Raw genomic sequence first — 19,497 nt, forward strand, 5'->3', positions numbered from 1 at the left:
CCTGCCCCGTCAGGCCAGATTTACCACCCGAGCAAGAGAAGCGAAATGAAAGCGACGGCGCCGGCGGCCCACCGGCCCGGTCGGGAGGAGAGGGGCATCCCTGCCCAGCCCTTCCTCCTCCCGCGTGGCCTCGCCTGGGCGAGCAGGACACCCCACCGGTGCCTCGCAGCCAGGAGCGGCGTCATCTCCCCATGGCTGCAGCCTTGGAGGGTTGAGGACCTGCCCTGCAGGTGGTTCACGGGGAGAGATTTACTGCCTGAAAATGGCCGGTGAGCGGGGCGGCGGGGAGGAAAGAGCAGCTCTACCCTTCCTGGCACGGGGAGGTCAGCCCAGCCCCGTCACCTCGCACCGGCCATCTGGAAGGGGAGTCCAGGGGGACGGGTGCTGCAGGCAGGGCTTCTCCAGAGCAGAAGTGCCCCAGGCGTCATGCCAAAACTGACAAAACGGCTGCCCCAAAGCAAGGAGGAGAGGCCGAGGCTAGGTGACCTCCGTGGGGCGACAGGGGCGAGCACATCGACCGCTCCGCGCCCCGGGGAAGGCTCCGGAGCAGGCGAAAAGCCAGAAGTGCTCTGGGATGGAGCGGAAAGTTCTCCCGTGCCCCGCGCTGCAGGACCTCACCAGAGCCAACGTTTCTCCGCGTTGGCTCAGGATGCCCTACCAGGGCCTCAGGAGACGGTGCTGAGGGAACCAGCAGAGCTGCTCTCGGCCGGCAGCCCGGGTCCCCGTGACCAGCACCAGCTGGGGTGGAGGCTGCCAGCTGCCTTGTCCCCCTAAATTGCCCTTTTTGAGAGGTCACCCAGCTCCAGGCTGCCTGAGCTGCAATCTGCCAGCCGAGGGCTCCCACCGGAGCTTTTCCAGAGGTGGAATAACTCCGCAGAAGGTGATGCCTGGGAGGGCTGGGCGACATCGCTCTCCTGCGGCACGCAGCGCTTCTGAAACCGCCTTCGGCGCGAAAGCGAAGGCAGGAAGCCATCTCCCTGCAAGGACGGCATCTCCACAACCACAACGCGCCGCAGCTCTTCTCAAGGAGGTGCCTGGGGAGAACGTGGCTCAGGGCAGGGACCAACCTCTGCCGAGGCACCTCCTCGAGCCTCCCGGGCTACGCGTCGGAGGGCGGATGAACACCTGGAAGGGGGAGGGCACAAAAGCGTTCACCGCCCAACACGGGTCAGCATCCAACAAGAGCAGAGATCCGCTGGATCTCTGGCTTCTCCAGGATGACAGGAGACCGGGCTACTGGTATCTGAAGGGGCACCAGGTCCTAGCTGTTTCATGGAAGGATAGTCAGGACATGGAGAGCGCCGCTGTCCCCTTGCACCCCTCAGAAGATGGCTTCTGTTGAAGCTTAGAAGCTCAAAGGAGGTCCAGGCAAGCCACATCCCAAGCTCATTCCCCAAAATACTGGGTCCCACTTGCCGGAGCACGCTGAGCATCGGTGCGGCAGCAGATCTGCCCCAGGAGCAGGGCGGAGGAAGATAGCCACATGCACAAGCATTCCCTGCCTGTCGTGCAAGCCCAGATGTCCAGAGCAACCCACTTCCTCTGTCCTTCTCCCCAGAGGATACGGGCTGGGCATTTTCAGCTCTATCCTAGAATACCAGGACCTTCCCAGAAGGAGATCCTGGCGTTCCTCTCCATCCCTAGATCACCCTTAGGAAGTTGAAGCGCTTACCATACTCTGGGGGTAACAGCAGGACCTCTTCACCCCTACGCACAGCTCCCCTCCCAGCCCAGGTGCTCCGGCGTTGCACTGACATGGGCACCCAGGTCCCCTCCAAGTGACCACGTCCTTTCTGCTCTCCCAGTGACAGCCTCTCCCATGGCTCTTGACCACTGCAGACACCTTGAGCTGCGTTAGCTGGTGGTCACCTCTGGGTCCAACCCTCTGCTCTAGACTGGGCCAGTTAGGCGGCTCAGGGCCGTGCCCAGTTGAGACTTGGACAACATCTCCAAGGATGATCCCCACAGCCTCTCTGGGCACCTTTCTCCAATGTTTTGACCATGCTTACGGTGAGAAAAAGGTGTTCTTTCATTCCAGCTGGAGTTTCCTCTGGTCCACAATTTGCCCCTGGTGCCTTTTGCCCTCTCACTGCGACACCTCCTAAAAGGGTTTGGCTCAATCTTCTCCGCACTCTCCCATCAGCTATTTGCAGCCAGCAGAAAGGTCCCCCTTCACTTTCTGTCCTCCAGGCTGGTCACACCAGTCTCCCGTGTCTTTCCTTATTCATCCTGAGCTCCAGTGGCAACCATCCCAGGGGCCTCCGCCAGTCTCTCTCCGATTACTTGCGCTGGGGAGCCAAGACGGGACCAGTTGGCCCTACAAGCGATCCCTGAGGAACATGAACAACCAGCATCAGTCAGACGTCGTACTGCTGACCGTGCTGAACACAGTGGCCCAGCCCAGTTTCCACCCACCCAGTAATCCTCTCCTCCAGCCCCTGTGTCTTCAATTCTGCTATAAGGAGGCCACAGGAGGCTGTGGTAAAAGCCTTGCTAAAGCCCAGATGAACATTCGCTGCTCTCCTCTTGTCTACACAGCCAGCCACCTCCTTGGAGAATGCAATGGGGACAGTTCCCCAGATCTTCCTTCTTACCCTTCTTGAAGACGGGTGGGACATTTGCCTTTTTCCAGGTGTCACAAACCTCCTCAGCTCACCGGGACTTTTCAAAGACAAGAGTGTGTGACGACATTGGCCAGTCTCCTCAGCACCTTCAGGTGTTTCCCTCAGACTCTGCCGTTAGGCTTGGGCCCTGGGAGGTCTGAGGACAACACCTCACCGGCCAAGATCAAGGCAAGAGCAACACTGAGTACCTTGGTCTTTTCTGTGTCCTTTGCCACCAAGTCCTCTGCTCCATTACAGAGCAAGCCTGCATTTTTCCAAAGCCTTTCTGCTGCTGCCGAAGCCTTTCTTAATACAGAAACTGGTTTTTTTGTCCTTCACATGCTTCTCTAAGTCCAACTCCAGCTGAGCTTTGGCTCTCCCAACTCCATCCCCGCACACTCAAGCTCCTCCTGGGCAGCCCGTCCCCCCCTTCTACTTTCTGTGTGTTTCCTTTTTCCCCTTCCTGCTTGTCCATGCTGGCTGCCTACCATGCCTGTCTGCCTTCCTGCTAAAGGTCTCCTTGGATCTTGCTCCGCTCCCACCAACGCAGTAGATCACGTAGGACAGCTTAGTCTGCAAGCCTGGTCGTGTCTGCACCAGTCTGGATTCTGCCCACCTTCCGGGAGCCTTGCAGGGGGTCAAGCAGCTTGGGAAGCACTAACTGCTCTACCAAGGGTGTCCCTGTCTCCTCCACCTCTGCCGGCAGCTGCCTCCCTGCCCTAGTCTCTCCAAGCAGCGGTCACAGCCCCTCTCTGTCCTGCTGCCACCCTCCAACATGCCCTCAGGACAGCAGCCCAAGCACCAGAGTTGGGAGCCAGGCCAAGCAATCGGCCAAGGGAGCGATGCTCCTCGGATCCGTACTAGCCCCAGCTTTTTACTCACGGTCCAGAACGTGGGGCACAGCTTTTCCAGCACCGACAACAGCACTGGGGTTGAGCTGAGACGTTCTGTCCACATCCAGAAACGCTGCCCGGCACGCTCATCCTCAGGAACAGGCTGGGACATCGTTCTGCATCTCTCCAGAGCGGCTCCACCGAGGGCAAACCAAAAGCCTGTAAGAGAGGCACACAAGCAGAGACATCTGCCCAAGGCAGGAGCCCCAGCTCAAATCAAATAAAAAGCAGGCTGCAGAACAGCACTATTGATAGAGCAAGCACGAGGAAACCAGGTCAACTGAGCAAACCGCAAAGCGACACACCAGGCTGAGGAAAAAAGGAGGATGGCCACAGGGTGGCTGCTCCCATCCCCACTAAAACCTTGCTTGGGTCTCTGGAGAAAGTTCAAAAAGCAGTCCACAATAAAATGCTGCTTTGAAATCGTTTCCTCACAGGAGCACAACAGAAGCCTCATCTCATTTGTCTTTGGACAAACACACCTCCCAGGCTTCCTTCCTTTCAGCCCACCGTCAAGCGTTCACACGCAGCCGTTTCTCCCAGCTCCTCTGAACTCCAGGAGAGCTGGACACGTGCCCTGGGGTCACTCGGACCTGGGTACGACAGCAGACGCTGCTGAGCATGGAGGTCTTGCAGCAGCGCTCACGCAGACCAAGACCTAGCTCAGCAGCGCTAGAGCACGCACACCTCCTCCTTGGGCCACCACCGCAGGTCACCAGTCAAAAGGAAGCCACCGCAACGTCTTTCACAGCCCCGCTTGTCAGCGGTGGGTTGAGCCAGAGTGTTCAAGACATGTTGGTGGTACTCCGTGCAGATCCCGAGGACGCCCTCGCTTTTCCAGCTCGCCACAAAGCCTCGCTAGCTCTAGGCTTATGGAAAAACCACATCTCCTTCAGAGCGCTGCCTGTCTGAAGCATCTTCGGGCTAGCTGACACAAGCTCCTTGTCCAACAGAGAGCACATGAGGATTTATCCACATCTGCAGCCAGACCCAGCTCCTTCTCGCAGAAGAAGCCCTTACATTTCCTCTCCCAGCCTGCTCAGGACTCCAGGCCATTGACCTCGACAGCTTTTCTTGGCCAGTTTGAGGACCATCTCTCACGATGAGATAACCAGTCAACAAACGACTAGCCAAAATTAAATCTAGCAACTCTGGTGCTTTTTAAGATTTCAAGTATTTATTGTGCCATTTGCAGTGACTCCTGTTCTGAAGTCGGTGGCGCGACAGGCAGTATCCTGAACTTACACAGCGTGCAGCCGTTCACTCTCAGTTGGCTCTCCAAGCTGCTTTCACAGGTAACTAAGAGATGATACACCACCAAAACTCTACCTAAGCATCAGTCCCACTTCCCAGAACGAAATGGAAGTAACATACCTGCTCTCTAAACCATCAGCGACAGTCATTTAATTAATCACAGCCAAAAGGAACAAAAGCAACAACTCCTCCTGCATCACTTCTTGCTCAAGCAAGCCGGCCCAGCATGTTTTACATCACCTCTCCGCTTCTACATCACACTCCTCCACGCAGCCCCAGCTGAGCCAGCAGCCTGGTACTACACGCAGGGCAGCAGGAACACCTCCAGCAAGAGAAGAGCTTGCAGCGTGCAGCATCCTTCGAGGAGGAGCGGCTTTACAACCTCGAGATCCCTGCTGGATCACACCATTAATATCCACAAAGAAAGCAGCCAGTGAGCACACATGTTAATCCATTATTATTTATTAGCTGTACAGCAGTATATTCTCCTTCCCAGCTTTCAAACCCCATTACATATTTTATAACAGTATTTTTTTTCCCATGTTGGCTTCCTAAAATAATGAAAAATATCACACAGTACAGCTAAGTACAAAAATGCATCAACCTAGAGTCTGATAGCTAAACTGATAGCTCTCTTAAAAGCGATACATAGAAGAAAAATTTGTTTGAAATCAGCAAGACTGAGGCTCTATAAAAAGCTTACATATTTTAACATGTGACAGTTCATATACAGGCATCATTTGTATTTCACATTATTCCTTTTTTGTCTTTATCAGAGATCCAAAATTGCGTAATTACTGACCTATTAAAATTTCCTGGCCCAGGTTTTGAGGGCTGCAGTGACCGACTTAAAAATCACCACTTCTGCCTTAACATAGGATTCATAAACACAAAATACAACTACAAGATAGAGCAAAGAAAATGTAGTCGTGAAATTATAACTCAAAAAGAAGGTTAATTATACATGTTTCAAATGCCAGTTTCGTGTGCTTCAAAACCAGGTTTCACATGTGGGTTTTTCTTTCTGCAAGCAAGAGTCTGGGTACATCTCTTCTCTATGCGATTGGTTATCAACAGCTTTTCCAACATTTACACTCTATCAATTCTCTTGTCGCTTAGTTTGAAAGGAATTAAAATACTGGGGTTTATTTAAACTGCATTTTTGCATACCTCTTAATTAATGGAAAAAGATTAAAATGTAAAAAAAAAAAAGTTATTTACAAGCTTGACCATTACAGAAATGCTTTGCAGAATGCAAAGCATATTAAGGACAGAAACCAGCTGGAGCATGCCAAAACTACCGTGTGCAGCCGACTTGGAGAACCGGAGCTAGTCAGTGGGTAAAAGCAAAAACAAAAAAAAAACAAAACAAAACAAAAATTTTTAAAAGTCTAGAACCCTCCCAAGTCTGCATTTACAGTTAAAAACACTACTGAGAGAAGGAGGCTCAAGGACTCTGGGAACTGGAAGGGAAAAGTCCGGAGTGGTTTACCACATACTCTAGTCAAGGCTTTTGTATATTAAAACTTGGTGCATGTAAACACGGCCCTTGGACCAGCTTTACAATGCAGTTCAGAGCAAAACTAAATCAAGCATCTCACAGGAAACCCTCAAGGACTCAAAAAATATTTCCTAATGTTCCATGATCCTGTAATGCTAACATAAAACAGCAAGTTCTAGTTAAATCACATTCTAACATCATTTTGAAGTTTTATTTCCCAGTATGTTTGGTAAAATGGTCTAAAATGATGCATTTCCCAAAGCCAAGAAAAAAGGTAAAAGGAAAAATAGATTTGAGCCGCTTAAACACAGCCCAGGCCAGTTCAGTCAGCCAGCGTGGTCTTCCTCCATCACCGGTCCATCATGCTGAGAATCATCTCAGGAGTGAGGTCTCCATTGGGAGCTTCCACTACAGCAGGCTGAGCTTCCTCCTCTTCCTCTACTGTTTCCGCATCAGGTTCTTTCTTTACTTCAACTATAATATTTTCAATTTCACCAGTGTTCTGGTCTTCAACCTGAATGATTGCTGCAGCTAGAAGGGCAGAAATCAAAGAGGGAGGGGGGGGAAACAACAGATATTTTTTACTGGTTCCGGAGCTGGCCTGCACACCTCACCAGGTAACTTCTCGGCAGCTACTTAAGACTCTTCCACGTGGAAAGGGAAGGTGGGGCCCACAACGCACATTCCCACATTAGTGGGGAGCGATTCAACCTGCCTCATTCATGCAAGTATCAAGGATCTGTTTCCTTGCCCCTGTATGAAGATGTGCTACCACTACAACAGTTCCAGTTACGCCTTTTGATATTAAGACATTATTCAAACAAAGGATGCTGTAATCAACAAACAAGACTCTACCAATGTACGGGCGTAAGGCAAAAACTTCAAATTCGGGGGAATCCAGAGACGTTAGCGATAAATTCAGCATAAAATGTTTCCACTGGCTGCAATTCTAGGAAGGACACGGGCCACGCTTGTAGCGCTGAGCAGACAGGCAAGCCACTGGGGAAGCCATTACGCCTTGAAGGAACAAATGTGCCTTTCCTGCTTTGTTCCTAGAATTTATTTACTTGGGCTGCACAGTTACCGATGTCTGTTCTTACGGAGAAGACTCCGTGGAGTTGAAACTACATCTGCATTGATGCTACGCTTAGAACTACAGGCCTGAAGCATTTTTGTGGTAACAGCTACACAAGTCTGCATTGGTAAGGATACCACAGTGATTGTGCCAACAAGTTGCTTTACCAGCAGCTGTACGTTAGTAGAGACACTGTAACTGGGGCAAAAAGCAGTGAGCAGTTTGCACATCGATGAATCGGACTAATGCTAAAGAAAAAATAATGTCCTCTCCTTTCAGCATGGGTTGAAGCAGCTACGTACCCTCATGACAAGGAAACCCTTGCAAGAAATTTCATGCGAAAGGTGACTTCTTGGCAAAGTAGAGACAAGTACAGTTACCAACTTTTCAAGTAAGTTCACTTAAGGGGAGCAGTTCTCCTACAAGAGCTGCCAAATCCAAGGAAAAAGCAGCTTGGGCTAGCAGTGTCACATAAGCTCCAAAGAGTGACTTACGCTGGGATTGTTTTGGTTGGGTGGCAGCTTTGCCTGGTGGTCTTCCTCTTCGTTTCTTACTGGGAGGTGGTGCAGGAGCCTCTTGCTCGACTTCTGGTTCAGCCTCAATTTCTACTGCTGTCTCCTCCTCATCTTCATTATCATCCAAATCAGGTTCAGCGTTTTCCTCTGTAAGAAACATCCTGTCAGCTAAGTCTTCAGTTTAAACAAGAATGAAACCCATCCATCTACAGAGAACCAACATCAAATCCTCATCCAAAAGAAATCAACTCTGATGAGAAAAAGAAGGCAAATGAGGCCTTTGTCAAGAAGTAGGTGGCAGAGGCTGTTAGTCTGTTACCCTCGCGTTACAGAGAACAAGTTGTCCTTCAGAAAGCAAAAGGAAACATAATTATAGAATATCTCAAGTTGGAAGGGACCCATAAGGATTGAGTAACTCCCTGCTCCTTGCAGGACTACCTAAAACTAAACCATGTGACTAAGAGCATTGTCCAGACACTCCTTGAACTCTGACAGGCTAGGTGCCATGACCGCTTTCCTGGGGAGCCTGTTCCAGGGACCAACCGTGCGATAAAAGCTCCTCTGCACATCCACAAAGGAGATCAGAGAGACAACGGCAGGAGGGGGACCAAGTAATACACTGCTGGGCTACACCCAGGCCCACCAGAAGAGCCATCAGCCTGGTAAAAGTCCCACCTGCACGACCCAGAGGAGCACAATGGAAGGTGGGAACCCAAATTAAGGGACAAACATCTTGTCTGGGGCACTCCCAGGAGAACCATTAGCCCCAGTGTCTGGGCGTGAAACCCACCACGATCAGGAGCAGCTCTCCAAGATCGCCTTTCAGACAAATGGATATGGGGGGAGTTGCTGGTTGGGGGTGAGACACAGTTTTGGATCATGCGGGACTGCTTACGGGATGCTTAGGCTGAGGTGATTTGGAGAGGAAATAAATGTGGAGAAGATAGAGGGGTTAAGAGGATAAAAGGGGACAGTTGCACATAAAAAGCAGTAGCAGCCACTACAGTATCTCTATGAAACACTAGAATTGATGAGGGGTCCAAGAGCAAGTCTCCTAGCCCTCAAGAAACAGCAATGACATACTTGAGTCTTTCTCCGTTAGGTAGATAGGAAACCAGGGTAGCAGCTCCCAGACACTGGGATTTATGTCCAAAACCTCAAAATCTCAAGTTGAATATGGCAGAACCACAGAGAACTGAGGAGTTCTTAAGCATTATGGGTGAACACAGCTCTGCAGACCACTCACCATGCTTTCAGGGCCATCAGCGTACAGTTAACCAACCACTGACCAAGAGGATCTTCTCCAAGACCTCTCCAAGAGGCAGGACAGGTTTAGTACAGTATATTTTACAGTATATTTACTCAACGGATTTTTGATGGCACCTCCCATTCATGCCAAAACCCCCCCCCAAACAAACTGTCCCTTACATACACTGAGGCATGTATATGCTGCATTATTTTACACAGTCACTCAAGGAATATTCCCTTAAGCCATATTTCTTTCATTTATTAGATTTCTCAGGTCCCACCTTTTTAGAGCTGTTTTACATTCCCCCCTCAACTCAATGTCTATCAAGTAACAGCCTGTCTAACGCTGAGCGGACAGGCCAGATGAGAGACAAAACTATCGTTTGCTATTTGGTATTTTTCCCAATAGCACAAGACGTGTCTGTTTCGTCACAGCTTTGCTCATCATTTTTAGGTATTTATCAGTTGCTGAAATTCATGAAGCTGCAGGTCTAAAGATAAAACCAACACCGAGTAATGCAATCCTCCCGAAAACACGGGGAGGGCCTCTTTCTTACTGCTAGTCAGCTCACACTAGTCAATTCTTCATAATTAACAAATGACTCCTGAGGAAGTCAACCCAGACTTGTCAACTCATCTGAAGCTGAAGCTATTCTCTCAGTCATGGAGTCGGAGCCACAATCATACAATGTTCATCATCAGTTCACCCAACCAGCGTGACTTTTGACCAGCTTCCCCAAAAAACCTGTTCTGAACCCAGACTGTATCGACTAAATAGAATTTGGGTTTTTAGAATAGGCTGAACTGACTGGATGGCTAGAAGTCAGATATTAAAAATTAGATACTCCAGAACCCCACATTTTGAATTGCCTTCCATCAACGCAGTTTACTCTCTCTGCCTCCACGATCTTTTCATATTTTAAATGAACAATTAGTTATACATGTTTTATTCAGATTGTAGCACATTTTTTCAAATACCTATACAAACATGAGTTTAAGCACTTATTTCTACAATAAGTTTTTGCAGTCAAGGTTTGCACAAGCCATTTGACCGCACTCATCCTATAGAACCGGTTTGCCACCTAAGAATTTCAGATACACTTTCTCTAGCCAGAAAGATCCCTGTTCTCCCAACCTATACCCCTTGATTGATTATATAAAGCACTCCAGATAAAAGGCTGATCAGCAACACTGCTTTTGCAGAATCATCTGGGAACTGGTTGGTCTTGAGGCTCTACTTGGATTTTCCTGCTGAAGACACAACGAAGTTTTCCCTCTACCAGGAGCGAGGACTATGATGGAGTTTTCCTTCACAAGTGATACCGCAGTGAAGGTGATCGCTATCTGCTGCAACAGCTTCTGTCATTTCCCTGTTCTGGAGAAGCTTAGAGAGAGCAGCCCCCCTATTACAAACTGCACCCAACCCATCTTCTGGCACATTGTCCACATAGTCAGGGCCCCTCAAAAGCCATCTTCTCAATATACCAGCATACATGCAAACACACCCATGAAGTGGAAGACACCACCAGCTCCTTGACCCTTTAATTGTCTTGGCAGGCCCTTCACAGCATTCCACAGGTTGCCAGCACTATCTCCACCATTCTCTTGGATGCTGCCAGCCCTCCCCCGCAGAAGCAGCCAAGCTATTCTGCAGTGGGGTTGTCTGGACACACTGCACGTAGCGGTGAAGCAGGGGCACGTACCATTTCGTAGCAGCGCACCACCGAAACACACAATTTCTTTTGGGACGCTGAATACATGCCCAGAGAGTTTCACATACAGAAGAGCAGGCAGGACAGGAACTGCAGGGCCAAGTCAAGGGGCATCAGACTGGTGGTTTTTTGTTTTTCAACTACTCTGCCCTGGAAGAGGCCTGGGCCAGCAGAATCTATACTATCTTTCACAGGCAGTCACCTCTGAACTTGGCCACATACTATCATTTTTATCTTGCCCACTAGATAAAAGCCCTTCAAGTGCCAGAACAAACCTGCAGAACAGGCAAACTAACAGCTAACATGCACAGTGAATCACAGGCCTGTCATTTCCAGAATATACTGAGCTGTTTCTTACCGCTATCAGAGGAATCTTCTTTCTTAGATCGCATCTTTCTCTTTCGGCCACGTTTGCCCTTCTTTGTCTCTCCTCCATTCTCTCCTTCCCCTCCATCTAGGCCAGAGCAGTTATCAGCATGTCTGGCCATTGTGTTCTACTCAGTGGAAGAGAAAAAAACGCAACAAAAAACACAAGATGCATTGAATTCAAGATCAGATATTCTGGCTCTGTACTTTCCAACACATTTATGGTAACTTATGTCTTTTTTTTTTTTAAAGGAAGACTATTTAGGGAAAATGGGTAAATTTCATTAACTTTTATCCGTAAAGTTGCATTTCCACATTGCTCACGATGTCAACGCTAATCCACGCTAGTACTAATTCTGAATTACACCAGGTCTCCCCCTCCTCTCTTTTCCTCTCAAAAAGAAGTGATCTATTTAAAAGCTCAGTATTGTGCCCTGTACCTCACCCACCCTGCCTTTTGAGTAAGCATGTTCCCCTCCCTTTGGCTAAAAGCCTCATTCCACCCCAAAACCCCACAATTCAAAACAGTATATTCCCTTACCCTGCGAGTGAATGTTTTGCCGCACTTGGAACAGACAAAGGCAGCGGGGACAAAGTTGGGATCGTGGTATCGTTTGAAGTGCATATCGAGGAGCTGTTTCTGACGGAAGGTTTTATCACAATGGCTACAGGCATAAGGCTTTTCTCCAGTATGGGTCCGTTTATGCATGACCATGTGCCGCTCCTGACAGGGACAAGACAGGAAAAGTAACCTGAGAACTCAGACACACGGACACAAAAGAGTGAATTTTCAGCTAAAAGGAGGCCAAAACTTTATCCTTAATATCAAGGAAAGGAAGATTCTGCAGGAACGTGAGAACATCGACTGGTTGCATATTCAGTCTTAGCTACTTCTGTCCTATATGGACTCTTATCCCTTTGTCAAGAGATACGTCAAGGTTGTGACTTAGAAGGTACTTCTCTACAGGGGAGCACTACACCGTCAGGAAGCAAAGGCCGCTGAACATTCCTTCACACCCATCAGATTTAGAGATATAATTTGATCTTGAGAGCTGGTCAAACTTAAGAGCTGAGATTTCTACCTCATATTTTTAGCTCCCGTTCTAACACTCACAAGGAGTGCCAGTCCCACCGGCTTACCTGTCTGCATGCATAATCGCACTGGTCACACTTGAAGCGCTTCTCATTCTTGTGAGACTTTTGATGCTGTATGAGGGCATAACGCTCATGAAACACAGCGTCACAGTAGCGACACTTCTTGCCCTGTTCGATGTAGGAATGCTGCTTTCGCAAATGGACACCTAGGAGGAAAAGGATCAGAGGTTTTCGTCACCATGGCCTTCCGAGCATGAGAGACTATCCTACAGTCCCTTAGTGCTCTTCCCTCCAGATACTCTTGAGCTCAAGCCAAAAAAAGTACAATAGTTAATTTAGGATTCAACTAAAAACTGAAAAGAGTCACAATTAAAAGCAACCAGAACCATTTCAAGACAGAAAAGGTCTTGCAGAGGAACTCGATCAAGTTTTTCCACCGGATTCTAGATTTGGTTATTAGTAACAATCTGATACAGTACACTTGCATTTGATAACATACGATTGGCAAACTGAAGTGTCTTGGGGACCGTTATGTTTAGGACTACTCTGAATTGCCTGGATGCAGCCAGAAGCCAGGTAATACACTGGGAGGGAAACAGGATTTTCTGCAGGATTAGGTGTCATGAGCGACAGGTCTTGAAGGCAACAGGGATACCAGCAGAGGTTTTAGTCACTTCCTTAAAAACCTCCAACTAAAAGCATACCACAGCTGCACGAGGTAGACTAAAGCATTAGAAGAAAAAGTCTTCATAGCTAACATCGGTCTTCCTCTGTTGTAAATCAGCTCGTTTGCTCCTGACATCAACTGACTGCCATCCTCCCAAACTGCCTCTCACTGCAGCACTTTACACTTGTCTTTATTGGAAGGGAGCCTGCCTTCCCATTACTTGGGTGATATTCTGTTTATAGACAGAAAGTTCTGCCAAATCGTGGCTTCTTCCTTTTCCTCAGCTGCTCTGGGCGTGATATTATTTTTTCACCTTCTTGTCGAAGATAAAAGAGAGCCTGCCTGCCAGAATCACACTGGGTACTGCTCACTAGGATCAAGACGCTCCCACTGCAAGGACTGAGGGCTTTTGTGAAAACTCAGTCTTTCCTGCCCTGTCTGTGACACACAGCTCCACATCCCAGAAAATTAAACGACTTGATCTAATTCAAACCTTTCAGTTTGATGAAAATATCTCTGCACAAAACTTAATGGTCTCCAACGTGCAGGAGGTCAAGCCAAGTGATCTTTTGGTTTTTCAAATGCTAATCCATACGTGGTTGTAATCTCAGACCAAGTTCAATAAACGCCTCTCATCTATGGGCCTGAAAATAGTAACTTGCCTTGTACGCTTGGAAAACATGCTACATATTCAAATAATGAAGAGAAACTGAAAATTACCATAGTATGCAGCACCTACTGTAAGCTAAAAGTGTGTATTGCCACACATGAAGCTGTGCTTCATGTTGTACAGTTTCCAGAACCATTAGGTAAAAAAAAAAAAGACAGCAGCTGGGTTACGTGAACTCCAATTCTGGGAAAGCATTTTGTAGACTCTTCTCCACTTCTGAGAGATACATACCCAAGTCACTCTTTCTCGCTATAACAGTATCACAGTGAGGACAGTGAAATTTGGCCACGTTCTCCGTGTGCTTCTGCAAAATGTGCATCTTCATGGTACCACTCTGAGTGAAGCGAGCATGGCAGATGTAACATTCATATGGCTTCTCTCCTTCAGTAGCAGAAGGAAAAAAAAAAGCACAAGGACTTTTATTAAAAAGAAATCTCATCAAGAAGCCACAAACAAAGCAACCTCCCAGAAACTTGCAACAGACAGCTAGGTGATAGAAACAGTAACTCTAGAAAGAGCTCAATGATGTCTCTTTCCAGAAGTTTTAGCTCCAGTATGCATTTTTCTACAAAGAGACTCGAGTTCAATCTCTAAGCAAGTAAGTAAAATTATTATCTTTACTCTGAGAAATGCATGGAAGACCTACACGCAGGCTGCCAGAAGACAGCAAGTGGCATCAGATTGTTTTTTTAGGGGTGGGGGTTCTGAATGCTCATGTACACACACAAGGGCATTTTTCTTCCTCTTCCATTTTAGCAACATGATTAATTTGGCACGCCAGTAATGTTGTGTGCCACATCCATCCACAAATTTAGGATCTTTCTGAACTAACATGCATGAGATGCTCTTGCAACTACACTCAAGCATGAAACTGTAAATGGCTATAATCCTCAACTGGAAGTGGAACATGATAATAGAAGAAGTTTCCTCTGTTCGTAGTAGAAGTGTCTGTATTTTACCACCTCACAATCAAACTGGAAATCAGAATCCTCCGAGCTCATTTCTCAGTGCAGCAATCACTATCAGGTTACGAGTTTACTCGTGCTTACAAATCATGGCGCGCATTCTCTTCAGCTACAGACTTCATAAAAGTTTTCTGTTGAACTACAAAGTAGTATTTCTTCTGCTGTTTAAGTGTGAGCACACATTGTACACAGCCTCAGCACTCTTGACACTAAAACGTAAAAAACACTAAAAAACCACGGCATCAGTACCGGAGTGGGTCCTCATGTGCCTCTTCAGTTTGTAGGTATCCCTGCTGGCATAGCTGCATAAGCTGCACTGGAACGGACGCTCTCCAGTGTGAGAACGAATGTGGCGTTTCAATTTGCTAACCTGGAAGTCAAGAGCAAGACCGAAGTTAGCATACATGAGCAGGGAAGATTGCCAAAAGCACAAGAAATCAGTCAAGAGTTTAGGGTAGTCTATTTTTACCCTGCCACTAAACCAAGCAAGCATGTTTCACTGCCATTCTTATGCTGCACATAGCCAGCCACTCCTGCCCGCTCTACTTCGCCTCCCAACTCGTTCCCAGTCATGCTTGATGGTTGCTCTCACATTTGGTGCAGCCTGGTTTAGTCTTGTGCTCACCTTACTGTTATCCACCATCTCAGCATCTGAAGACATGCTAAAATTTGAAAGTACCCTGGAGAGACACAAGAAAGTGTTCTGGGAAAGCATGCACCCCAGGAACATTGTGGGGGTTAGTGTGCCCCATACAGTGTATTTTTCTCCACAGGGTGCTTTCTTGGGTCCTCTCCAGTTACTCTGAGGGACATAAATCAATTTCTTCCTCAGAACAACAAAAATCTAGCCCTACAATCAACAGGGCAACTTAATTCCTTTCCTCTCCTGCTTTTATTTAGAAGGTACAAATCCAGCTCAAATGTCAGCACGAACACAAATGTTGATGTATTTTCTACTCCAGCCTGACCACGTTGCTTAATCACTATCCTATGTCTACAAAACGCAGCATGAGCTCATATAAGGACCAACTTGGGTTATTCTTTCCTAACTCATGCTACGTAAACCACTGCAACACAATTTATTCAGTACTCAAACCACAGGGCCTGGAATTACAGCACTGCAGCCACAGTGTGGGTAGAAAAAAAATCCCAAAGCCTCTACTCAACCTCTGCTGTAGCTTTCTTCCACTGTAGACATCCCTTTTTTTAATATATTAATTTTCCTCATCATCTTGCTCAAACTTCCTATCACAATACATAAGCTGTCCTGTAGCATAAGTAACAATATTCCATAGGGGAGAGTATTCAAGGAAGCTTAATTTACTTGAGCAAATTAGACAATCACCCAATATTAGCAAAGCTGCTTTTCACCAGTATTGAGGCAAAGGCTCATTAGTTTTGGCTATAGCTACCTTAAACAGCATAAACAGATAATGTGCAGAATGCACATTTCTAAAATGGGAGGGCTCCGCTAGTCTGAAAGTACATCCTACTGCATCAGGAGATGGCTGCCTCCTTCAACATGGAGCACGCTACAATTCCTGCGATCACCTTAAAAGCCAAATAATTTAAGAAGCAATGACAACAACTATTGTCTCCAAAGAGGAAATGGGTATCACCTAGCATTTCTGTGCATAAATGCTCTCAAACTGTTTTCTCATTAGCTGAGGAAACCCCACCATCTGCTTCCAAGAGCAGACCTGATTTATAACTTTTTTTGCTCAGAGCCTTTTAAACAAATGGCCAAAGAGGAAATGCCTAAGAACAGTTTATAACAGATGGCGAACAAGCTTTGAAGCGTAGAAGGAAGTACTCGGTGCTGTAACAATTAACTAACATACCTCCACACTAGCATAATCACACATTGAACATTTGAATGGTTTCTCATGGGTATGTTTGTAGCGGCGATGCCGAACCAACTCTCCACTGGTCACAAAGGCCATGTCACAGTCTGGGCACTTGTGAGGGCGAGTACCTAATCATTTGCAGCAAAACAGGAAGATGATGACATTCAGATTTAGTGGCAAAAGATAATATGAGACACTAAGTGAATTAATGACATTGTTTTCATGAAAGATTAGATTAGAGCAGCAAGTAGTACACAGGAGTCACAACTTTTAGATACATAATTAATGGACTGAAGATCTTAGAGATTTAATATCCTTTCAAGGAGGAAACAAACTCCTGTATTTTTGTACCACTTAGTTATTTATGAATTTCAAACCATCCAGTTAGACATAAAGTAGGTAGGCAGAGAACATGAGGGATATGACACTTTTCTGGGGGGACAGAAAGTTCAAAGCGCTTAATTACAGTTCAATTTCCTTTAGTTCTACACCAGAAATTATGTATGGAGAAAGCGTGCTGCAGTTCCTAGCCATAAGTTTTATTGGTCCAGTTCATAATCTATTCCATGGCGTTTGATTTTTGGAGCTTTTGTTTGTTTGTTTTGGGGGGTGGGTTTTTTGTTTGTTTGAGGTGGGGTTTTCTTTCCACTATTTTCAACTCCAGCCTCATTCTCATCTTACTTTTCCACAAGCGGCAGCAGCGACACAAAGCTTAGAACACGATAACTAACGCCCAAGACAAATGGAAGATCTTCTGTAACTCTGGGTAATTTCAGATCAAGCCCAGGATTGGTTTTATATCTGTGTAGGTGATGAGCTTTGCACCTGATCTGGGCAGGCAGAAAACTGTTCAAGTCAGAAATGAACAGCAGCACCACGTAATTTCTTCCTTTTTTAGCTTGTTCCGTACGTAGAATTAGACAGATTCAAGACAGATCCACCCTGTTTGCCTATCTGTTCTAAAGACAGAGCAGATCCTACAAAAGCAACGTATGCAAAAGCAACAGTACCTGTGTGAGTGTTGAGGTGGTTCCTCAGCAACGTGACTGTCCGGAAAGCCCTGCCACAGAGATGGCACTTATGTGGTCTTTCATCAGTGTGGCTTTTCATGTGGCGGTCCAAGTTGGAACGACGCGGGCAAGTGTAACTGCACAGTTCGCACTGGAATGTCTTCTTTACACCTAGCCATGAAGGAAATCATCTTTATCCCTGACAGTACTGTGGTCTACTGCATAACATGAGAGATTAGCAAGGAAAAGCAAAGATTCTTGGAGGTGTAGCTACTACAAGGAACCATCATGTACCATTAAATCCAACTACATATCCTTAGGAACAGTTGCTGCCTATTGGCTGGCGTGGCTTCAGCTTTCATTACTATGCCAGCACTCAGTGTTCCTTCTCTGCTCTAAAAAGGGATCCTCAATTTACAGTTTGAAGAAAAATCAAACATACTTATTGCTGTATTTTGCACCATCTACCCTACCCAGCAATTGGTTAGCAAAAGCTCACAGCACAAACTGTATGTCAGTTCCTGACATAAACCACACGTACACAAACTCTTACATATGTATTACATATGAAAAGAATCTTTTCAATTGTAGTTATATGGGAATATTAATGCCACAGCATCATGCTCGAGCAAAATGAGCTCCTTTATAGCCTAGATGGAGGAGATGGAAGGTTTGCCCAAGAAACAACAGAGCTGAGCACTCTTACATAGTAGGCGACACTGGGCACGTCAGCTTTGATCCCACTTGCATCTACTCAGTCACTTCAACCATATTGCAAGGTTCCACCATAACAAGTACATTTTCAGAATCCACTTGCAGATGGGGAGCTTACCTTTCTTTTTAATTTTTGTTGGTTTAGGTGGCTTCATATTGCCCACCACCTTTTCTGCATTGACCTCAGACAACAAACCCTCCTGCTGCTCCTCTTCAAAGTCATACACAGAGACATCCACATCTTTGCCTTCCTCAGTGTAGCGAAGCTTGCTCTTTTTGTTTTTCTTTGTTTTTTTGGCTGGTGGCTGGTAGTCTGGATCTTTTTGCCAATTGGGATCTTCCTGTGGCTGAAGTTCACCTTGTTCCAGTGTCTCCACCTCACCATTTGCACCCACTTTCACTACCTGGAAGCCTTCTGGTAAAGGGAGGGTGTGACAGATCATGGGCTCTCCCTCTTGCAGGCCTCCTTTGGAAACCTCATTTTCATAAGCTCCCTGAAGTTCTTCCACAGATGTGGTGGCAACAGGAACAGTCACTGGTACAGGTACTTGGACCAGCTGAAGCTCACCAAGGTTTATAGGCTGCTCTTCCATATTAACAACCTGAAGTGTTATGATCTGTGTGTCATCCACCGTGGCCTCCGTTTCTTGAGGCACTGCACCTTCCATTACTTCAGTCTTCATCTGAAGAAGAGTTGGATCCAGCTGTTCCATCATCACCATCTGCACACCACTGTTGACATCCTGCACTACTTCACCTCCATCTGCTTGGTTCGGTGGTATATGACAAGCATCGTCCTCCTGCCCACCTTCACGGCGTCTTTGATAGGTTTTTCTCTCTTTCCCCTTAATAAAAGTTTCCGATTCCTCCACAATAGCTTCGACTGCCTCACCTTCCATTTCACCTTCCTGCTGTAAAAACAAGAAAATGAATGCTGCGTACCATCCAATGTTATTTTAACAACCGCACAAACCCCACAGAGGGCAAGCGGCCTAATGGAAAACAACCAGCTCAACAGCAGCAACGGATTGCCATCACATTAAGAAAACAAGGTTCGAGAACTGTAGGTCTCCACTAGCCACTGTAAGCCAAGGCAATCACAGAACGCTGCCTGAAGTTAAGACAACTGTACCGGTTTCTTGGAAAGGAAGGAAAGCAAGGAGGAGGGATTAAGTGATATTTCTCAAAGACCACAAATCCCACAGGCAAGAGGTACAGATGTATTCTTCCTTATCGAACTTGTTTAGTCCCTTCACATAGCTTCGCAGTATCAGAGGCAGTCTTTGGCTATAAATTTTAAAGGCACAAAAAGAACATACTGTTAAAAGTAAAAAGCCAACCTTAAAGCAAGTATTACATTTG

General features: G+C 46.8%; 1 protein-coding gene across 3 annotated transcripts; it reads right to left on the bottom strand.

The window, feature by feature from the left end:
* Positions 1–5,260: 5,260 nt before the first annotated feature.
* On the bottom strand, positions 5,261–19,046 carry CTCF (CCCTC-binding factor; the record flags this gene model as incomplete). Of its 3 annotated transcripts, none has more annotated exons than XM_082005838.1 (10): positions 5,261–6,782; positions 7,821–7,988; positions 11,160–11,295; positions 11,709–11,891; positions 12,308–12,468; positions 13,831–13,980; positions 14,814–14,934; positions 16,406–16,539; positions 17,422–17,592; positions 18,254–19,046. In XM_082005838.1, the coding sequence occupies 10 exons, from the start codon at positions 19,032–19,034 to the stop codon at positions 6,601–6,603; spliced, it is 2,187 nt and encodes a 728-aa protein (XP_081861964.1). In that variant the 3' UTR covers positions 5,261–6,600. The 3 variants fall into 3 exon arrangements, with proteins under 3 accessions (XP_081861964.1, XP_081861966.1, XP_081861965.1); XM_082005840.1 differs by having other exon boundaries at positions 5,261–6,776; positions 18,254–19,034; XM_082005839.1 differs by having other exon boundaries at positions 7,821–8,009; positions 18,254–19,034.
* Positions 19,047–19,497: the final 451 nt, after the last annotated feature.

The sequence above is a fragment of the Phaethon aethereus genome (assembly GCF_964289735.1).
Source record: "Phaethon aethereus genome assembly, chromosome: 13".
Taxonomy (NCBI): domain Eukaryota; kingdom Metazoa; phylum Chordata; class Aves; order Phaethontiformes; family Phaethontidae; genus Phaethon; species Phaethon aethereus.